Here is a 19,751-nt window from a genome sequence, read left to right as displayed (position 1 = left end):
ACCACGATTTCAACCTAATACATGCGTATTGACACTTACCTTTAGCTAGAGAATTCTTTGCATGTGTAATTCATGCTCTTTTTTTGTCTTGCACGCTCTGCACAATGCTGAATATACATACTGTAGTTTAACTAACTAACAATCAAATACAGAGTGATCTGGTCTAATGCTAAGCACTACCTCTATGCTGATTTAGGAAGTAATCAGCATACTAAGGAATGTCAAATGCAAGAACTGTGAGAAACCTGTGTGCAGCATTAAGTCTGAAAAGCTCAAATGCTAAGAACTGCATTTGCAAGTACAATTTCTGAGAAAATCTCAGTAAGTGCCACAAGGTTGAAACGATATTGAGACAGCAGGCAGAGATGAGGGTATATAACTGTCAACAACTCAAATACTGTCTGCTTAAGAGGCGACTGGCAGCACTATATGCCTGTTCAGGGTTTCCCAAAGGAGGTGCCTGAATATCTAAGCTTTGAACAGAGCCCTAGCTCAGATTTCTCTCCCCTCCCCACAGCTACAGCTACAGACAATCTCTCCCTCTCTCCCCACTCCCTGCCCATTCAAACCCTCCCTGCCACTGCCCTGATCTCTCTCTCCCCCCTCCCCCAAACCCTCCCTGCACCTACAGCACAGGGTGATCCACAGCATCTCAACACTGTCCGCAGCTTACTCCAGTTTGTGCACCAGAAACAACACCAGGCAAAGTACCAGCATCAGCTGTGGACACTGCTAGCAAGTTCCCAGTGGGGACCAAAGTGACTGAGCTGATGCAGCAGCATGAGCTATAGACCTGGGCGGATGTCCAGATCCCTACCTGGAACCGCCAGCCGTATGCTGCTTCCTGTGTGCAGGGCTGGAGCTGGTGTAAGCCACAGACAAGGCTAGGATGCATGGCCCAGCAGCCAGAGGCACTAGCTCCCTATGGGCCGAAACCCAAGATTTTGTGGTCACCTGCTGGCAAGCCAGATACAAATCACTTGGTGGGCCATTTTGCCCACCCCTGCCTTAGACTAACAAATTAACCAGATTTTACTGCATAAAGCATTTCTAGATACAGCAAAATGTGCATCTACTACATAGTATGAGGCAACAAAAGTTATCAACTAAGAGAGAGGAAACTAATATCTTGATTTCTGAATTTTAAAAGTCTACTACTGAATTCAGATAAGTAGTTATATTAAGTATTGAGGGGTATTATGTATGTGGAACTAGTATGGATTCCATCACAGAATCTTTGAACTCACTAGTCTACTCAAATTAGGTATGTCCCATACGAGTTTCTCCACTGCATTCATTTGGAAGACTTCTGAATTGTCAGTTATTACATGCAAGGACAAGCAAATTGCTCAACCTTATGATACAGCAACCATTTTTACCACTGATTCATTTTCTTAATGTTGCAGTAATTAAAAGTTTATTAAGCCAACCATACCAGTCATTTCTTGCAAATTAGTATTCTTGTAGTAAAAGTACCTTAATTTTTCTCTTCCTTTTCTCCTTGGACAAAAACATCTAGCTGGCAAATACTCAAGTTAGTGTTTGGATTATTTTATGTATGCAGTAAATATAGTATTTTCATTTTAAACACAATTTTCCAAGAACACTAAATAACCATCCTTTGTGGTAACTGAATATTATTCAGTGAACGGAGTATAATGCTGAGAAGCTCTTAACCCATTAGGCTGCCCTTGCCCAATTCTGGTGTGGACACATTTTCTACTGAAAACCAGTTAACTCTGGAAGAGAAGCTAGAGCAAAAGGAAGAACTAGCCAAAAACTCACCTCCTTTAATCCACAGTACTTGTCACATATCCCAATTATTTTATTTGGAGGAAAATACTAAATTATTCCCTATATTGATTCCCCATATACATTATACTTCTACTGCAAGAGTTACCCATCCCCCTTACTGTAAAGGCTAATTTTCTGAGTTGTTAACTTTGCCTTTAGCAATTTTCTCCATTAATAAAGCAAAACAACTCTGTAAGAATTGTACAACACATTATTTACTTACCCAGATATCTGCCTTGGTAGTAATTGGTTTTCCTCCATAAAGATTGATCATTTCAGGAGCTCTGTATGACAGGGTTGTATACCTAGCAATAAGTAAAAGTAAAATGACAAGAAGATGAAATGCAAAATTTACATCAGAACTGCATGCATCTTTTAAAAAATCACCCACCATTCATAAAAGCCACTGCATACTAATTTTACATAAGCAAAGAAAACAGTTACAAGTTTCTTCCACCAAGAGTAATTTGCTACATTCCCCTCACTGTTGTATGTGGATGGATGACTGACAATATAGTGGGACATTATGGCCAGACATGATGGCCCTAAAATTTGCTTAAAAAAATTGTTACCTACTAAAATTTACTTCTTACTAAGAATACTTCTTTTGCCTTTTCCTCTTATTTGTAATCTACGCTGTCACACTGAAATTTTTATAAAGCAAAAATTAACAAACAAACAAGTAGAATTTAAAACAGGAAGCAGAGATTCTTATTTTAATACAGGCAACCCCCGCTTAGCACTCTTAATTGATTCCTGAAAAAACAAGTGTTAAGCAAAATGAGCATTAAGTGAAACCAGCAGTATTGATGACACAAGATGATGACTGCAAGCATTTTTAATGACCCAAGATGGCAACTGCAAGTGTTGTAACGAAACTCGCCGAGTGCTAAGTGAAATCAGTTATCAATTTAAAATGAGCATTATAGCAAAATAGCGCTAAGTGAAACAGCATTAAGCAAGGTTGCCTGTATACCATTTAAACTAAAACAAAAACAAGTTTAATTTTAAAAGCAGCTTAACTAAGCTAATTTTACACTCAATCGGGGGATTTTCCATTGCTCATTTTTGGAGTTTAGTACTATGCTGTCCCTAATCCCATCCACCCGTCTAAAAAAATTGCTTAAGTAGTCTCTCCTTGAAACATTCCAGTGAAAAAGTTTCCATAATTTTTCTAATCTGTTTGTCCCATTGTCAGTTTCTTCTTTCAGTTGCAGCTATTTTATATTATTTAGCATATATTTTATATTATTTTCCCTTTTCTGTATAACTGCCACGCGGCACTCTCACATTTATGTAACCTTGAAGTCTTGACTGTTAATCAAAATGAACACTTTGTACTCTTCTCCACTAGCATTAAGCTACACATGCGCATTCTGTAAATTTCATTTCTTATCTAAAAGTGTCATTCTGCAGAAATGAAACTTATGTAGAAAATCTGCCTAGCAATTATTATGTAAAAGAAAATTATCCTATCTCTGTATATTATAGTTAGTGACATAGAGGCAGTCCAACAAACATCTATAAAAGAAGCAAAAAAGCAGGAAGCAGCAGAGACGACAACTGGAAAACTCTGTGGGCCTGATCACCCCACAGACCGGTTCTCAGCCTCCCTGCCTGGGCGTACCCCAGCGAAGACAAAGGCCTCGGAAATCCAACGACTGACAACGATCCACCGTGTTACAGTATTGCATTGTATTTCCCATTCGTGAGCCGTTGACTAGTTCTGGAACTTAAGGAGCCGGCAGCCGCACCTAGCTTTGGACTAGCTCCACTGTTGGAACGCAAGGGCTGGCTCTGGAACCTTGTGAACCAACGGACACCCTATAGATTAAGAGACACTAACTACTTACTCTAAGTCATCTACTTGTGCCAACTCGGCGAACCTCAAGGGCAGCTAAAAGCTACCTCAATTCCGCCCCACAAGCCGCGCGCTCACACAACTCCGCAAAGCCCGCAGCTCCCCTAAGCGGTGCCGGAGCCGCTAGCCCGGCATTTCGCCACATCAGTAAGAAGTTTTTTCCTGGGATTTGATCTGAATCTGCTTGGTTGTATTTGAAATGTACTGCCTTGTGCCCTGTTTCACCGTATTTTTTATGGCAGTTCTGAAAACTTTCATCAGAGACATAATGAAGTGGCCAGCTGGGCCAGCTGCCACACACAGGGACATTGGTGACTTCTAGTTGCTGCTGCACCCCCTGCAGCTTGAGGAGGCTATCCATGTTGCATCTCCTTCCTTCACATTAAACATACCTAGTTCCTTTCACTTTTCTTCATGTGGCTTGCATTCCAACTTCTTTATCAACTTTGTTGCTTGCTCATCTCAGGGTCCTCTCTAGTTTTTCTATATCTTAAAATATAGTGCCCAAATCATAACAATACTCCAGTTGAGGCCTAGCCAGCACTAAGCAGAGGGTATCATCACATCCCAAGTTGCACATACAGTGCTTCTATTAACGTAATTCAAAATTCAACCAACCATACACCTGCCCACGTAGGTCCTACCCCTGGCAGGACAGACTGACTAGGGTGCCTGGGCAGCAGGGCTGGATCTAGTGGCAGCAGCCAAGAGCTGCCACCGGTGGCTGCAAGGGCTCCTGGGAAATGGAGTCTGCCAAGAGCCCAATCCAGCCTGCAGGCCAAACTATCCCCACCCCTAAACTAGACTGTTCTCAGTGGTGGCAGACGACAAAACAAGGAGCAATGGTCTCAAGGTTTTTAAGCAGAAGCTAGGCAAATCCTTTGCTGGGATGATGTATTTGGGGGTGGTCCTGCTTTCATTTTAAGCAGGGGGTTGGACTAGATGACCTCCTGAGGTCCCTTCCAGCCCTAATTTTCTATGATTTCAAGTATTGCACTAAAAAGTAAATTCAGACACTGGAGTTGCATCTTTTAACTGATTCTTGCCATGTAAGCAGCAGGGATTCCACCATGTCTCATTTCCACAGAACAGTAAGTGTGCTCATACAACTTAAAATATCTTCAGATAACATCAGCAGTGTACCTTAAGAAATAGTTGCAAGAAACTGATAATACCTACATACTTCTGAGAGGAAAGAATGCTTGTGGGTAATATTTTTGGTATAGGCTTAGACATAACCACCACATTGTATTAGAAACCAACCAACTGCTACAGCTACCATCAGGATGCCAGCTTTCAGCCTAAGCACACCACTAGATCCATTATTTATTGCCAAGCTCCACATTACAACTAGATCTGCTCTGGTCCCACTGACCAAGATGCACACCTTAAGGATCTGGGGCAGAGATTACAACTGCAATACAACCCTAAAACTGTAGGCACTTAAAATCAACAAAGCCGTACTCAAACCTCGCTCTAACCTCCTATAATACCAACCCTGAGACAAGGGCAGAGTCCCTGTAATTGTCACATACAGCACCTGGCTTAAACATCTGAGATACACCATTAATAACCTCCAACCATTCCTGGAAAAGGATGACTGTCTTAAAGCAGTCATGGGGCACAAACCTGTCTTTGCTTATAGGTAGAATGCCCCAAATTCAAACAGTGTCTCTCAAGCAATAGCTTACCTAACTCCTAGTCTCACCAAAACATCAGGTATTGCTAAGGGCCCAGAAGCCTTCTCTTCTGTGCTCCATCATCATCACTGGACCAAACAACATGAATTATAAACTAGGGCCTGGTTTAAATCATAATTTTGTATTTTTCGTGAAGTGATTTTCACCAAAAAAAATGTGATTTGCAATGAAATGCCACAATATGGCCGTTCCCCCGCAAGCAGCCATATTGTGGCATTTCTTTGCAACACGTTGGCTGCTGCAGACTGCAGAAAGCATTCCCCAGTCAGCAGCAAAAGCCTAGCATCCCAGGGGAGGTGGGGAAGGGGTTGGAAAAGGGACAGGCGGAGGAGAGAGCTTGGGGATGGGTTGTTTGCTCCTCTGGGCAGGAAGACAGGGGGTTGGGGGGGGGGGGGAAGAGAATACACTCAGCCTTGAGTTCATCATCATCACTGCAGACTGGCTGACACTGAGCTCAATGTCAGACTTGCTGTCAATTAGCCAGGAGCCCAACAGTGCAGAATGGCATTTCTGAAAAGGGAATTTCCTCCCTGCCTGTCAGAAACAACCTCCACTTCCTGCCTCTTCCAGTGTACTGGGGTGGGGGCAGGAACAGGGGTTTTTCAGCAGTGATTTGATCTTAGGAGTTAGGCCTCTGCTGTTAAAATGAAACCTGGCCCTAAGTTTGCCCTCTCAGCCAAATCAGGGAGCATTGGGGGGGAGGGGAGGTGTCGTCATGATCTGGGCATGAAAATGCTAGCTCCTGCCATGATCAGACCACAATGTTAGCAAGCTGGGCCCACAATTTAAACCAGGCCATAATTACATCTGAAGTTCATTCACTTGCAGTTCTACCAATATCACATACACCATCACCTGTAAGTGTCCCACTGCCATCTACACTGAACAGATAAGGAGATCCCTACAGAAAAGAATTAAGGAACATCACTCTGACATGAGCTGTAGAAGGACAATTTACCCTTTCTGGACACTACATCGCTGACCTGAGAGTGACTGATTCTCAGCCAGCAAACCTTTAAACACCAACCTGAATGGGAAATTGTGGAACAAGAAATCATCTGCAGACTCACAGCATCTGATTCATAGATTCTGAGGCTGGACGGGACCTCGGGGGATCATGAGATCCAGCCCCCCCGCACCAGACAAGACAGACAACTGGGAGTCAGGTGACAGCAGCAGATTTCCAGGGTAGGCAATTGCACCACCTCTGGAGGGAGCCTATTTCAAAGTCTGGACACCCTGCCTGTGAAGAAATTTTTCCTAATGTTGAGTCTGAAATGGTCTTCCAGGAGTTTATGGCCATTACTCCTGGTTTTCCCCAAGGGCGCTGGTGAAGAGTTGTTCACTGAGCCCTTGATGTACATCCCTGATGTTGCAGTAAGCAGCTATCAAAGTCCCCTCTCAGCCTTCAGGCTGAAGAGTCCCAGGTCTGTTAGCCTTTTCCTCATATGGCTTGCCATGCAAATCTCTGATCATACAGGTGGCTCTTCTCTGGACTCTCTCAAGCTTTACTGCGTCCTTGTTGAAGTACAGTGCCCAGTACTGGATGCAGTACTCCAACTGCAGTCTCACCAGTGCTGAGTAGAGTGGAAGAATCACTTCCCTAGTTTTGCTGAAGATGCATCAATTGATGCATGCCAGGGTATTATTTGCCCTGTTGGCTACAGTGTCGCACTGCCAGCTCCTATTCATATTGTGGTCTACTATTACCCCCAGGTCCCTTCCATTCACGGTTCTGGTCAGTTTGGCGTTGCCAAGCCTGTAAGTATGTTGGGGGGGTTTTATCCCCAGGTGAAGCATTTTACATTTTTCAACACTGAACTTTTCGGATTCCAATCCGCCCAACATGCTACCCAGGTCCGCCTGCATTTACAGCCTATCTTCAAGCATGACCACGCTTTCCCATAACTTGGTTTCATCTGCAAACTTAACCAGTGAGCTCTTTACCCCAACATCCAAATCATTGATAAACATGTTGAAAAGCACTGGACCAAGCACCAACCCCTGAGGGACACCACTGGCCACTTCTCGCCAAGACGACATTGATCCGTTCATTAGAACTCTGGGTCCTACCTGGCCACCAGCTCCCTACCCACCCGTCTCACAGTTAAGCCCACAGTCCTCTAATTTTCTCATGAGAATATCATGGGATACTACTTCAAAGGCTTTTTGGAAGTCAAGGTATGCAATATCAACCTCCTCTCCCTTATCCAGGTGGTAAGTTACCTGATCATAAAAGGAGATGAGGTTGGTAAGACAGGACCTGCCCGTGACGAAGGCATGCTGGCTGTCACTCAGAATCCTACCTTCTGCAAGCCTGTCACATATAGACTCCTTGATGAATTTTTCCAGGATTTTCCTTGGGATAGAAGTTAGGCTGAAGTGAATTCCAGCTGACAAAAGCTTGTACAATCACCAGGCTAACTATGTCTCTCAATCTATCCTAACCACAAGCTGGCCCAATAAAAAAAAAATACATCACCCACAAGAATTTTTGCCTGTTTATATTTCCTATAGGGGTGTGCGAAGCAGGCCATATTTGATTCGGATTCCGATTCAGGAGACAGCGATTCGATTTACTGATTCAGATCACTGTCCCAATTTGATTAAACTGAATCCAGATCTGAAGATTCGATTCTGATTCAGTGAATCAGCAATTCAGCCATAGACACAACTTTATATGTTTTTTCTACATACCTCGAGGTACCAGGTGCAGCTCATGAATGCTAAGATAGCAGGGCAGATAGAACATCCCACAGGGGCACGGGGGGGGGGCGCCCTCCCTGCATGTGCTCGGTGGACCCAGAAGTACTTCTAGTTCACTTCCGGGTCTGCCACCAAGCATGCGGAGAATTCCCTTGCACCCTCCCTGGCTCAGCAATCAGCTGTGGGGGGACCCTGGATGTCCCCCCCCGCCAGACCCAGGAGGTACCAGTTGCTGAGCCAGGGGAGCAGGGAGGGGGTCCCCCTCATGCTCCATGGCAGACTCAGAAACGGACCGGAAGTGTTTCTGGTCTACTTCCAGGTCCGCAGCTGAGTGCAGCCCTAATTTCCCGAACCATCATGGCAGCAACATACTATGTAACTTTTAGTTTGGAATAATCCAAAGTATCACTAAGCAGGTAAGAAAAAAGAAACAATTTTAAAATTCAAAAGTTATACAATTCCTCCAATTAAACACGGTGGAATGGGCACATTAAAAGGGACAACAAATAGTACACTGTCTTAAAGAAGTCTAAAATTTAAAGACTCCAAGCATTTTTGTAATTAACACTGCCATTCCATATTTAGTACATTCATTTTAAGTTTTTGCTGAAAATGTACATAAACTGTTATTCTACTGTGTCAAATTTAGGTATTGTACATTTCCAATCAATAAAGAAATTCAGTAGAACTACTTCTTGAACAGGAGTCGTGCACTTAAATCATCACAAACTTTAATTTGTTTCCAGTAAACCACTTGCTTCCCTTAATGCATATATCATACAATAGTTTTCTTAACTACACAGAATTTAGTAAGTCCTTGCTGAATAGTCATGGAAAACATACTTACTTTTTAATCTCTTCTTCAACTACATTAACACCATCTTTCTGGGGATTAAGGAATTTGTTAGTGGCACTGCCAAAGTCACAAAGGACATAGTTTCCATTGTCATTTAACAAGATATTCTCTACCTTAAAAGAAAAAAACAAAAAAGATATAAATCAGAAATACAAAACTAACAAGTAAACATAAAAAAATGGCCCTACAGTTGTGGGCAGACATGTATTTGTAGCACTTGGAAGGGGATCCACTTGTTTGCAGCCCTCTGGTTGGAGCTCTACAAAATAACTACAAAGGCATTGCCTTCCAGTCAGAGGGTGATAGAGGCTGTTCTTTAGGAGTCCTTGCACTGTCCCACAGAGCGTGGCAAGCTGTCAAAAAGTGCACTGTTGTCCATAGGGCAGCAGCACATTCTCTGACAGCTTGCCACTGCTGCCCTAGTGACCAGGACAACAGTGCAGTCTGATAGCTTACTGCATGCCACCAGTGATCCCTGGTGGCGTGGTGACAAAAGCAGAGATTGCTGCCACTGTTGCCACAAACATGGTTGCAGCCCCCAATCTTGGCTGGGCTATGCACCTCAAAGACCATCAAAAAGGCAGCTGCTCTCTCCCCCTGCCCACCTGCCCAAAAAGGGGGGAGGGGCAGACAGACAAGAGCATTTTAGGATGCTGGGGGAAGTCAAGAGACCCTCGCTCCCAAACCATATATTTGTATGGATATTACATACATGCAGCATTATGAAAACAGAGTTACAGACAAGTTTCTGTTTCAAATATTTCTGTAGCACTTACACTATTTTGTAGCACTACAGGCATATATACACCTGCTTTTCATAGTGCTACAAGAGCAAATACAGGACTACAAATATGATGCTTGTCTATGACCAAAACAAGCAGCTACTTTTTTTCTTTGGGCTCTTTTTTAGAATGCTGATGTATCAAAAAATAGCTCTACTAGTAAAATATCAAATTGAAATACCCCAGTACCAATTTAAATACCCCAATAATATCATTCTCTGGGAACAGGATGCTGAAACATATTTACTTAATTTAATTTTCTGGTTATAATTATGCAGCCAGAAACACTTTTTCTTGCTTCTCTGTAAAAAAGTAAATGACTTCAGTCATCTTCTGTAGACTGCTCAGTAGAAACAAACATTTCAGTTCCACTTCATCTTTTATTAGAGTTCTTACCTTGAGGTCCCGGTGAACAATGGGGGTTTTACACTGATGCAGTCTGGCAACAGCTTCACAAGTGTCACAAAATATCCTCAGCACTTCTGACTCCGTAAACCCTGTCTGCAGACGCTGATTCATCTGATTCACAACCTGGCCCGCTACAGTAAGTATACAACATTTTCTGTTCAAATGCTGTGTAGCATTTAAAAATAACATTTGTATACTCTCAGCATACAAAATTTAAAGCACTGACAATAATGTATATGTATTTAATAAAAATATATTTGAGTAAGTCTAATACATTTCCCAATCCATTATAAAATGACAGTTAGTTCTCTTACCCAAAATTGCATTAGTAAATATAAATTATCTTCTTTAAGAGCATCTAATTCATGAATATTCCTGCTCAAACCCACTGAATGAAGGCAGGATAGTATTTATAACAATCTCCGCATTCCAACACACTTCATGATCCACCCCCCTCCTGTACTATCAAAACTAAAAGGGGTGGGGGGAGGAAAATAAAAAATAAAATTAGAAAATTGCTTATTATTTAGAAAGGTGAAGAAAAACAAAACGTTTACAGAAATGTCACTACCGTTACAGTTAACTCCATATAACATAGCTTCTTGGCTGGTTTCAAGACGGATACAAAAAACTACACCTGTGCTAAACTGAAGATTACAAAAATACTAGGCAAGCACAAGAAAAATGTCACCATACGTATAGCACATTCATATTAGGGAAGAAGAATGTAGGCAAGAACTCTAGTTTTGTTTCTTCTTTATTATTAGATCCACAATTCAGGACAGAAATTTTAATTCACACACACACAAAAAACAAACCAAGCACTGACTATCACTTAGCCCGAATATAGTACAAGTGCAAAGAGTTCCAAATAATGTGTGTCTGTTGGACAAATAGCCAAGCCAGCAAATGACTGTTAGCAGCCAGAATTAATCCAAAATTATAAAGAAATTGAATTCAAAGAGAACGAATAATATTCACTGCATCTTTCTAATTTCCTCACACAGAAGAAATTTTTTAAAATGCATCCTTATCATGAAAAGCACTGAAAGCAAAGGTACATTATGCAAAGACTGCTATCTGGAAAAAGAAAATTATTTTTATTATTGAAAAAGTAATAATATGGTAAAAAAGTAAAGAATAACTGGTACAGGTTATCTTATAGACTAATATTTCTTCTTCTGCCATGTCATATACATCTGGAAGAATGTGCCCAGTTGTCAGAAGATTTTGTATCACTGGGAATCTTTAGCAATCAAGCAATCATTCCTAACTTTAAAATTCCCTGCAAAAATACAAGAGAAACTGGTTTTCTATAGAGAAATTATCTGATGAAAGAATCACCCAGACAAGAGGGAACACATTACTTTTCACAGATACAGAAATGCAGGGGGGAAGCTAATTCTGCAAGCATGTCAACAGGAAGTTTTTGAAAAGAAAGGACAGCTTTCATTAAACTCATCTCAAATGCCAATAACCACAAATTATGACATCCGTTTAAAGCAGTTAATTGAACAAGAGAAGTGCCTTCACGTTCCACATTAATTAGTAGCTTAATTTTCCACTTCATCTGTAATGTAATAAAATTAAACAGGTATTTACATACAGCAGCACATCTTATGTTATTGCCTTTTGGTATAATATATGTATATTTCCTTTTACAAGATTGAGAACCTGCAGTTCCTACTAACTTTGAATGGCACTACTTAAATTCAGCGAAAACATCAGCAAGACAACAAAACCATACTTCTCTTAAATTTTCAAGGAGAGATATAGATGATTAGCTATGAGAAGAAAAAAGTATGCTTGGTGTGAAAAAAAAGACTCCGCAGGAAATTAATTTGAGAATAATTCCTAAAACAGTACAATTGGCCATTACCAGAAAGTATGTATGTAGTTTTAAATCCAGAGCTATGGAAAATCAGAATTGAAATCCTTGCAAAAATATGTATTAAAATTTTTTCATGAACAGCAAACGTAAGTGTTATTAGGTCTATTCAACGGCACCATGGCATAAATGAAATTAAGGCTAGGGGATGAAGAGAACCATGGTTTGCCAGTTCTCAGTGCCCCTTCTGGAATGTGAGATGCTTTCAAAAGAGGAAGGGGGAAAAAAATAGCAACTAGGGCTGTCAAACAATTAGCAAAAAATAATCACAATTAATCATAAGATTAAAAAAAATAGTTACAATTAATTGCAATTTTAAATTGCACCATTAATAATAAAATTTTTCTTTTCTTTCTTTTTTCTTTTTTTTTAAACAAAGATTTTGGATTTTTTTCTATATTTTCCAAATAATTTGATGTCAGTTACAACACAGAATATAAACTGTACAGTACCCACATACCCCTGGCCCTGCTAGTGCCCCTCACTTCTGACCCACAGTCTCTTACCTCCTCAGGCTCTGCCAGTCCACCTCACTCCCACCCTGAAGCCCCCCATCCCTGCTGCTGCCCCTCACTCCTGACCTGCAGCCCCCTGGCTCTACCAGTCTCACACTCCCATCCTACAGTCCTTCACTGCGCCGGGCTATGCTGGTGCCCCTCAGTCCCAACCTGCAGCCTCCTTCATCCCTGCTGCTGCCCCTCACCCAAAAATTCAGCCCATGCAGAGCTCTCAGAGCTCAGCTGACATGGGGGCTGCAGCACTGCACCCACCCAGGGGGAATCCTGACTGAGGGAGGGACGGAGGGAGGGAGGGAGAGCAGGGTGGGCAGAGCAGGGCACTTACCCTGCTCTGCCCACAGCAGTGGCATGCAGGTAACAGGGAAGCCTGGCAGGTGCCGGTGCCATCCCAAAGCTGTTGCTGGGTGAAGGGGAAAAGTGGCCCCTCTCCCTCACTGCTGCTGGGCCCTTCCTGCTGCAGCTGCCTAGTGCTTTTGCTGCAAGTGTTGCCCTGCTGGGCAGCCCAGAGGCAGCAGAGACAGTGACAGAGGGGCATTGCAGGGCAGCCCAGGCATGGACTCCAAAACCACGTGTGCAATTAACACATTAAGAAAATTAACTCATTAATTTGTATTTGCATTAATCGCGCAGATTAACACAAATTAACCAACAGCCCCAGTAGCAACATCTTCACTTCTACCGCCTGTGCCATTTCTTATGTTCAGATGCATAACATGCCTGCTTTGAAATATTGTAGGTGGCTTCGGGCAGAGGTCAGCAACCTCTTAAAAGCCATGGGCTAGAAGAATCCAGCTCTAGTCCAAAGCAGTAAAAATGAGTTCTCTGATGCATCAGGGTAGGAGTCTTTTACCATGCACATGCTGGATCCAGGCAGCTGGGAGCTGTGCCCATGCTATCACTTCTCTTCAAGCTCCCTGACTGCATTGTGGGCAGAGCTTCCAGACAAAGGAGAGGTGCACCCAGACCAGGTATCTGCAAACTGTGCCCACACTGCTGTTGCTTCTCTCCACTCCCCCTCCCTAGCTACAGAGCAGGCACAGCTGGAAGTTGCCTAGCCCAGTGCCACTCTACACCAGTTAGAAACTATACCCGTGCCACAGCTGGGAAAGAAACAGTGATAGCACTGATGCAGTTTACAGATGCCTGACCCCAAAGCAGCTCCTCTCAGGCTGGAAGCTGCACCCACCCCACAACCAGGGAGCTAGGGGAAGCAGAAATTGATGCAGGTGTAGCTCCTAGCTCCCTAGCTCCAGTGTGGGCACAGGAAAATCCCCATGCTACTGATGCATCACCAAAACCACCTGGCCCACATCAGACCAGAGCAGGGAGGCTGGGGAGATGCAGAAGTGGTGTAGGTGCAGCTGGACGCTGCCCAGCCCCAACATGGTGTACAGGCAAAAACCTCTAGCTTCTCAGACCATATGCAGCCTGTGGAGCATATGTTGCCTACTCCTGGCTTAGGTCACTCCACAGCATGATAAACAAGGAGAACCCATCCACAAATAACAAGTTTGCATCAGAATATATAAAAAAAAAAAAAAAAAAAAAAAATCAACCAATTACAGTTACTAACTTAACCACAGCAAGGAAAAAATTCAGCTCATCTGGCAGAAGTACAGAGGAATTTTCCCCTACCCTACATCAACCAGCATCTAAGAACTAGTTTTAAAGCTTAGGACACAGCATTCATGCAACTCCCAAAAGGCTTAGATTTCTAAAATGTTGCAGAAGGCTCCCAATGCTTCATTGTCTTATGGCAAAATGGGGGGGGGGGGGGTATGTAGAAGTTACCACAAAGTGGAAACAGATCTACTGTTTTGAAAAACAGCATCATATGAGTCTCTGCATCTGTCTGACAAATAATTCCAACTGGCCAATCATTTTCATTCACAGTTTTTGGATCAGTGGAGACAGGAGTAAAGTGTCATAGGCCGATAATCCTCAAGGGACTAGCAACTCAAAGCATCTAATGTACTGGTTTGGGGGGGGGGGAACAGTTACCTTGAAACCTATTCTGCAAACTGACCAAAACTGGCTCCTAACACTAACTTGATCTCCAGATGCTCCATCTCCAAGACAGGAGAGGATTTAAATAACTAAAATGATCATAAGATACACTATCATCTAAAGCAGGGGTGGATAACCTGAAATAGGTGCCACAGAAGTCTTCATGAATGGCACATGGCAGACAGGTGAGGGGACAGGCAGCACAGCAGCAGATAGGACAAGAAGCAGAAAGCATAGCGGGCATGCAGCATAGGGTTGGGAACAGAAACTAAAGCAACAGATGGGGTAGGGGACGGGGACTGGAGTGGGATGATTCTGAGCTAATTTGTGGCATGCCTGCCAAAAAAAAGTTGGCCCCACTGAAAAAAACCCAGCAATTTCATGATGGGGTGTGGAGAGGAAATATTCCCTTTTTTCAAGGTTTAATACGGGGTGTTTTCAACATTTTTTTTTTTAAATAAGCGTACCCCCAGCAGCCCCCTTTTTAATAAATGTACGCCGGGAAAGGAGGGGGAGGGAGGTTAGCAGCCAGAGGCGGAGCAGAGAGGTGGCAAGCAGCAGCAGCATGACATCTGTGCAGCCCTGCTCTCACCCCATCCCTGCAAGGCAGCAACGCAGGGTGACAGCACTCCATATCTGCCCACCTCCCACATGTCTCCCGAGACCTTTCAAAGTACCCCTGGTTGACAACCCCTGGTTTAATGCATATATTAATAGAAATGATAAGGCTCAGAAATATTTAGAGGTTTTTGAACAAAACAAGAAATGGTCAACATTTATGTGGGGTTTTTTTAAATCACATCTCATGTTAAGTAATGCAGAAAGCTCTTTTACATTGAACCTAAAAAGCTGTTCCTCTTAATTAGAAAGACAACTGAAGTATGGACTTGGCTAAAATGCATATCATCTGCTAAAGATAACCCTAGGAATTCATGTTACAAATCACCTTCTCATCCTCCTAAAGAAATCCCAAAGGTAATTTACCTACCTCGACAATACTCCATTAAAATCAGCACCTCCCATACATTATCACTGACAGGATTAATTGCACAATCCAAATACCCAACAATATTCTTGTGTCCAGATAGCTCTTTCTGAAAGAGAAAGACAGAAGGAAAAACAAGAGCATTAATACTCGTATAATTAAAATTTCAATCAAGTCAGCATAGAAAACCATAGAACTTGAAGAATACAGAACCCTTTATTCTAGATCAGTGGTTCTACACTGGAATGTTGTGCAACATTAACACTGTTAGGTGAGCAAACACCTACAACATGATTCACAAGATAAACAAGTTTTCAAATAGAAATCCACAGCATCCAAAACATTCTGATCTAGTGTGGTCTTCTGAGTTCCCTGTCAACAGAAGGATTGCTCTATTTTTCCGTAATGAAAAGCTGGATGAAAGCTAAGAGGGGGTACTTCCCACTTTTATAATAGAAGGTAGCTGTACTAGCAAAGTTACTTACACAGCTTCAGACAACCCATTTGGGAATAGCCGGCTCAGCTCAGCTTTTCTCATCCAATGAGACATCACGCTGCCATTTTATATTAGTTAGTGCTAAACATCCACTGGTGCAGTTTATGCTGTTTGTCCTGATTAACAAATTCAAGATATTTACAAGAACTGCTATGTTAAAAAGTGTCTTCTTAAATCACAATATGGTTATTTGTGCATGTTTTTTCCATTTTGTTTTAAAATATGTTCCTGATGTAATTTTTTTTATGCAGTACAATAAGTAGAGATGCACCAATAGATCAGTCCCATATCGGATCAGCACCAATATAAGGAAAATAGAGAACATCGGCAATTAGCTTTTTTTCACTGACATGGCCAATAAATGCTGTGTGCACGTGCACAGCCACAACATGCATGTGCAACATTGCAAGTGGCTCGTCCAGGGGGAGGGGGTGCAGGTGGCTTCTGCCATTGCATGCACCCTGGGAGGGCATGAGGGGTATGTACACCTGCATTTGCACATGGGGCAAGGGCAGGCTGCCGCTGTGGGCTGTGGCCAGGGCAACTCTGGGCTCTTCCCAGTGGGGGCCTGGGCCAAACAGCACTCAGGACTTCTATCTGCCCCCCACACACACGCCTTCCCTCCCCCTACGATAGACTTACTAGCCAGACACTGGTCTCCAAGCTGCCAGGCTGCATATCCGCAATTGGATCCCCAATCAGCTAATATGGCTTGTTAAAAATCAGCCATCAGTATCGACTCAAAAAATGTCTCTCAGTGCACCCCTAATAATAAATTCATTAATTTTTGAAACAGAGTGCTGCTAACTGCAGAAAAAAGTTTGGGGAAAGGGGATGGAAAGAGTGCCTTGGGTCTAAAGTTTGAGAATCACTACTCTAGATTATGCTTGAAACAGTCTATTATTGAATTGGGGGCGGGAGGGAAGGAATGAGTTCTTAAGTAGTTATTAATAAAGTCAAGCAAGCTGGTGCCTCACATATACTTCTAATGGTGCATCCAAAGCAGCAATTTCATGATGGTGTTCACATGACAACATATTTGACAATCAACCCATCTTAGCAGACTCAGTGGAAATACCAAGGACTGCATGGAGAAAAAGATGCAATTACCCAAGAAGAGGTTTAGACATATCTACATTGCCTGCCCAGGATAAGCCCGTGATGCCAGAGCTTATGCCAAGTAGGTATACAAGTCTGATTCCTACTGCTGCCAAGTTTGACACATTTCATATGCACTAGGTTCATTTGTATTCTTTAAGAACAATTCCCAATATGAGCAACTAAGCAACTTTTTATTCATGATACACTGCAAATAAAACTGAAAATTCAAACAACTTGAATTTTGTCTATGACACAGCTCATACCTGTTGAGCCAGCTTCAAGTTATCCCCAAACGAGAAATGTGTTACAAAGAATTTTTTTTTTTTTAACTAGGAACTTGAATGACTGACTGTAAATTGTTAACAATATTGTCTTCCTTTTCACCACTACAGATAGGGTTTCTGGCTAGATGCAAACTAGGCAAACTTCCTCTAGACACGGGTGGTCAATCTGTGACATGGGCAGTTTTGTGTAGCACACAGCAAATCAGGAAGGGGGTACAGAGTACACAGAATAGGGCAGGAAGCAGAGAACATTAAGAAAAGGGAGGGGATTAGAGTGCCTCTTAACGTAATCTGTGATATGCCTGCCAAGAAGGTTAGCTCCACTTCTGTAGACAACAACTGAAATCATATAATAGAATATGCTAAAAATTTAGAGTTGCTCAAGTAGGGAGAGTTTAAAAAAAGGTCTAAGAAACAGATGAGGAGAACTGAGTTAGTTAAAATTTCATTTTTGTCCTTTCTGCTAGAGCATATGTACAGATGTAATTATTAAATTATAGCAGTAGCCCCAAACATGCCTCCCTGCTGTTCTAGAAAGTCTTATCTACCTTCAATAGATCATGAAAAACTGAACTAAATGCCAACTATGTAAAATGTGAAGTCAAATGCAGAAATCAACCCAAACCCTGTCTGTATGACAGTATTCATAATCATACTTTTCAAAGGCAAGCATTACATATTTGTCTTTCTAAAGTTCTGTCAGTCTTTCCTTTGAAGAGGTAAAACTATGAGAGCTTTTTTTCTAGAGCATGAATATCCCAGCCATATTACCCTTCATTTAGTGCCAGAACCATGTCATTCCAAATAGAGGTACTGAGTTCTACCTTCATTGTTTCATACTGGAACCTGATCCAGGAGCCATTTAACAGGATCTAATACAACTGGCACTGAGCCTATGACAATGTTCTCTCTTCTACTTAGAGGCCAAAAAATATTTTGTGCCCTCTTTCATATCTGAAAGCATTTCCCTATGTAAACTGATTGGAGCCCTTGTCCTGCAGCTTAATTTCTGGATACAAGACATTTAAATTTTAGCATGCTATTTGTCATTCAAATCCCCCGTATTGGAACAGTCTAGCATGTCTTTAACTACAAAGAAACACCAATAGTGTCTGACAAAAATTTAGGTTTCAAACAGGACCCTGACGTGTACCCAGAAAAAAAGTGAAATATGTTTACATAAAACTGAGTGTACCACACTAGATTCAATATCTGTTATTTTCTTTTGCATGTTTAAAGGGTGGATCTGTTCAAGACTTTACTACATCTTAGCAGTAGATACATTATAATTTCTTTCTACATATGTTAAAGCTTTATAGCTAGCACAGATTAGGGTGTTTTCTGCATATCAGAATAGTTTTGTGGGTTCCAATCAGTACTGCTATTACAGACAAGATCTGCACAGCTTAGCTAGTATAGCCTCCTGTATTAAGACACAGCATTTGAAATTGAGTTTGCAGCATGGGTAGAAAAAACGTTTGTGAACTGAACCTCTTTGATACAGAAATAGAAACTGTGGAGATACAAGGTGCCACTTTCAGACTAGGACACAAACATTGTCCTAATATAAATGCTAGATAGACTATCAATTGCTGCAGAAACTGGGATTTTGATACCAAGAGAACAGAGAATCTGTGATGTCCATCTTGCATAGCTCACAACATGAGAAAACTTAGGTGATATACAAGTATTACAATTCTGCCGGAGAATCACCATTCTCCTAGTAGAAAACACAAGTTTGCATGTTATTTCTCCTGGCCAGAAGTGGCAAATTTTATCCCAATTTGGAAAAGGCAAAGGCAGGCACGCGCGCACGCGCGCACACACACGCAGGATGGCAGCTTACAGTGTTCTTTAGTCTGCTCAGCTCCCAGGTACCATGAGCCAAGAGGAAGGATCAGTGCCACAAGCCTGCAGCCCACCTCACATATTAGAGTCCACAGTTTGAAGGGCAAATGTGTACTTTATTGCACTCCTCCCACCAGGCACTGAGTGAAGGGAGCAGCACCACAAGTCCCCTTCCCTTTCTCCAGTGTGAGCAGCTGGCAGGGGGCTTTGCCACACTGCTCCCCTCATCCCTTGGACTAGTCCAGAAGAGGAAGAGAGCAGCAGCAGCCACTGCTTTCTGCCTCATCTCAAAAACAGGCAGTTCCAGGGGCTTTACTAGCACTCTCTGGCTCCCCCTTGCTGCCTGATGGGTGATGGAGGCAGGGTTCCAAAGCCCAGGAACTGGGTTCAGGAAAGCGGTCCCCAAACCTGGTTCCTGGCTCCCAGACTTCAAGTACTGCCCCGCTGTTCAGATGGACAGTTGGGAGAGGAATTGCAAAGCCTGAGGGTTGGGAATCAGGCTCAGGGAAGCTGTCCC

At 42.4% G+C, this 19,751-nt stretch overlaps 1 protein-coding gene across 3 annotated transcripts in view; it reads right to left on the bottom strand.

Moving 5' to 3' along the window:
* BMP2K (BMP2 inducible kinase) overlaps positions 1-19,751 on the bottom strand; it is a 135,957-nt gene that overhangs the window by 76,432 nt on the left and 39,774 nt on the right. For all 3 annotated transcript variants that reach the window (XM_090036909.1, XM_090036908.1, XM_090036910.1), the window contains exons 3-6: positions 15,509-15,614; positions 10,096-10,238; positions 8,909-9,030; positions 2,018-2,099 (exon numbers count right to left, since the gene is read on the bottom strand). In XM_090036909.1, coding sequence (XP_089893035.1) covers positions 2,018-2,099; positions 8,909-9,030; positions 10,096-10,238; positions 15,509-15,614 — 453 coding nt within the window. The remainder of the gene's footprint in view (positions 1-2,017; positions 2,100-8,908; positions 9,031-10,095; positions 10,239-15,508; positions 15,615-19,751) is intronic.

This window comes from Crocodylus siamensis, chromosome 2 (assembly GCF_052110815.1).
Source record: "Crocodylus siamensis isolate JL-2025a chromosome 2, ASM5211081v1, whole genome shotgun sequence".
In the NCBI taxonomy this organism is placed as follows: domain Eukaryota; kingdom Metazoa; phylum Chordata; order Crocodylia; family Crocodylidae; genus Crocodylus; species Crocodylus siamensis.
This window is presented reverse-complemented; position numbering and strand designations above follow the sequence as displayed.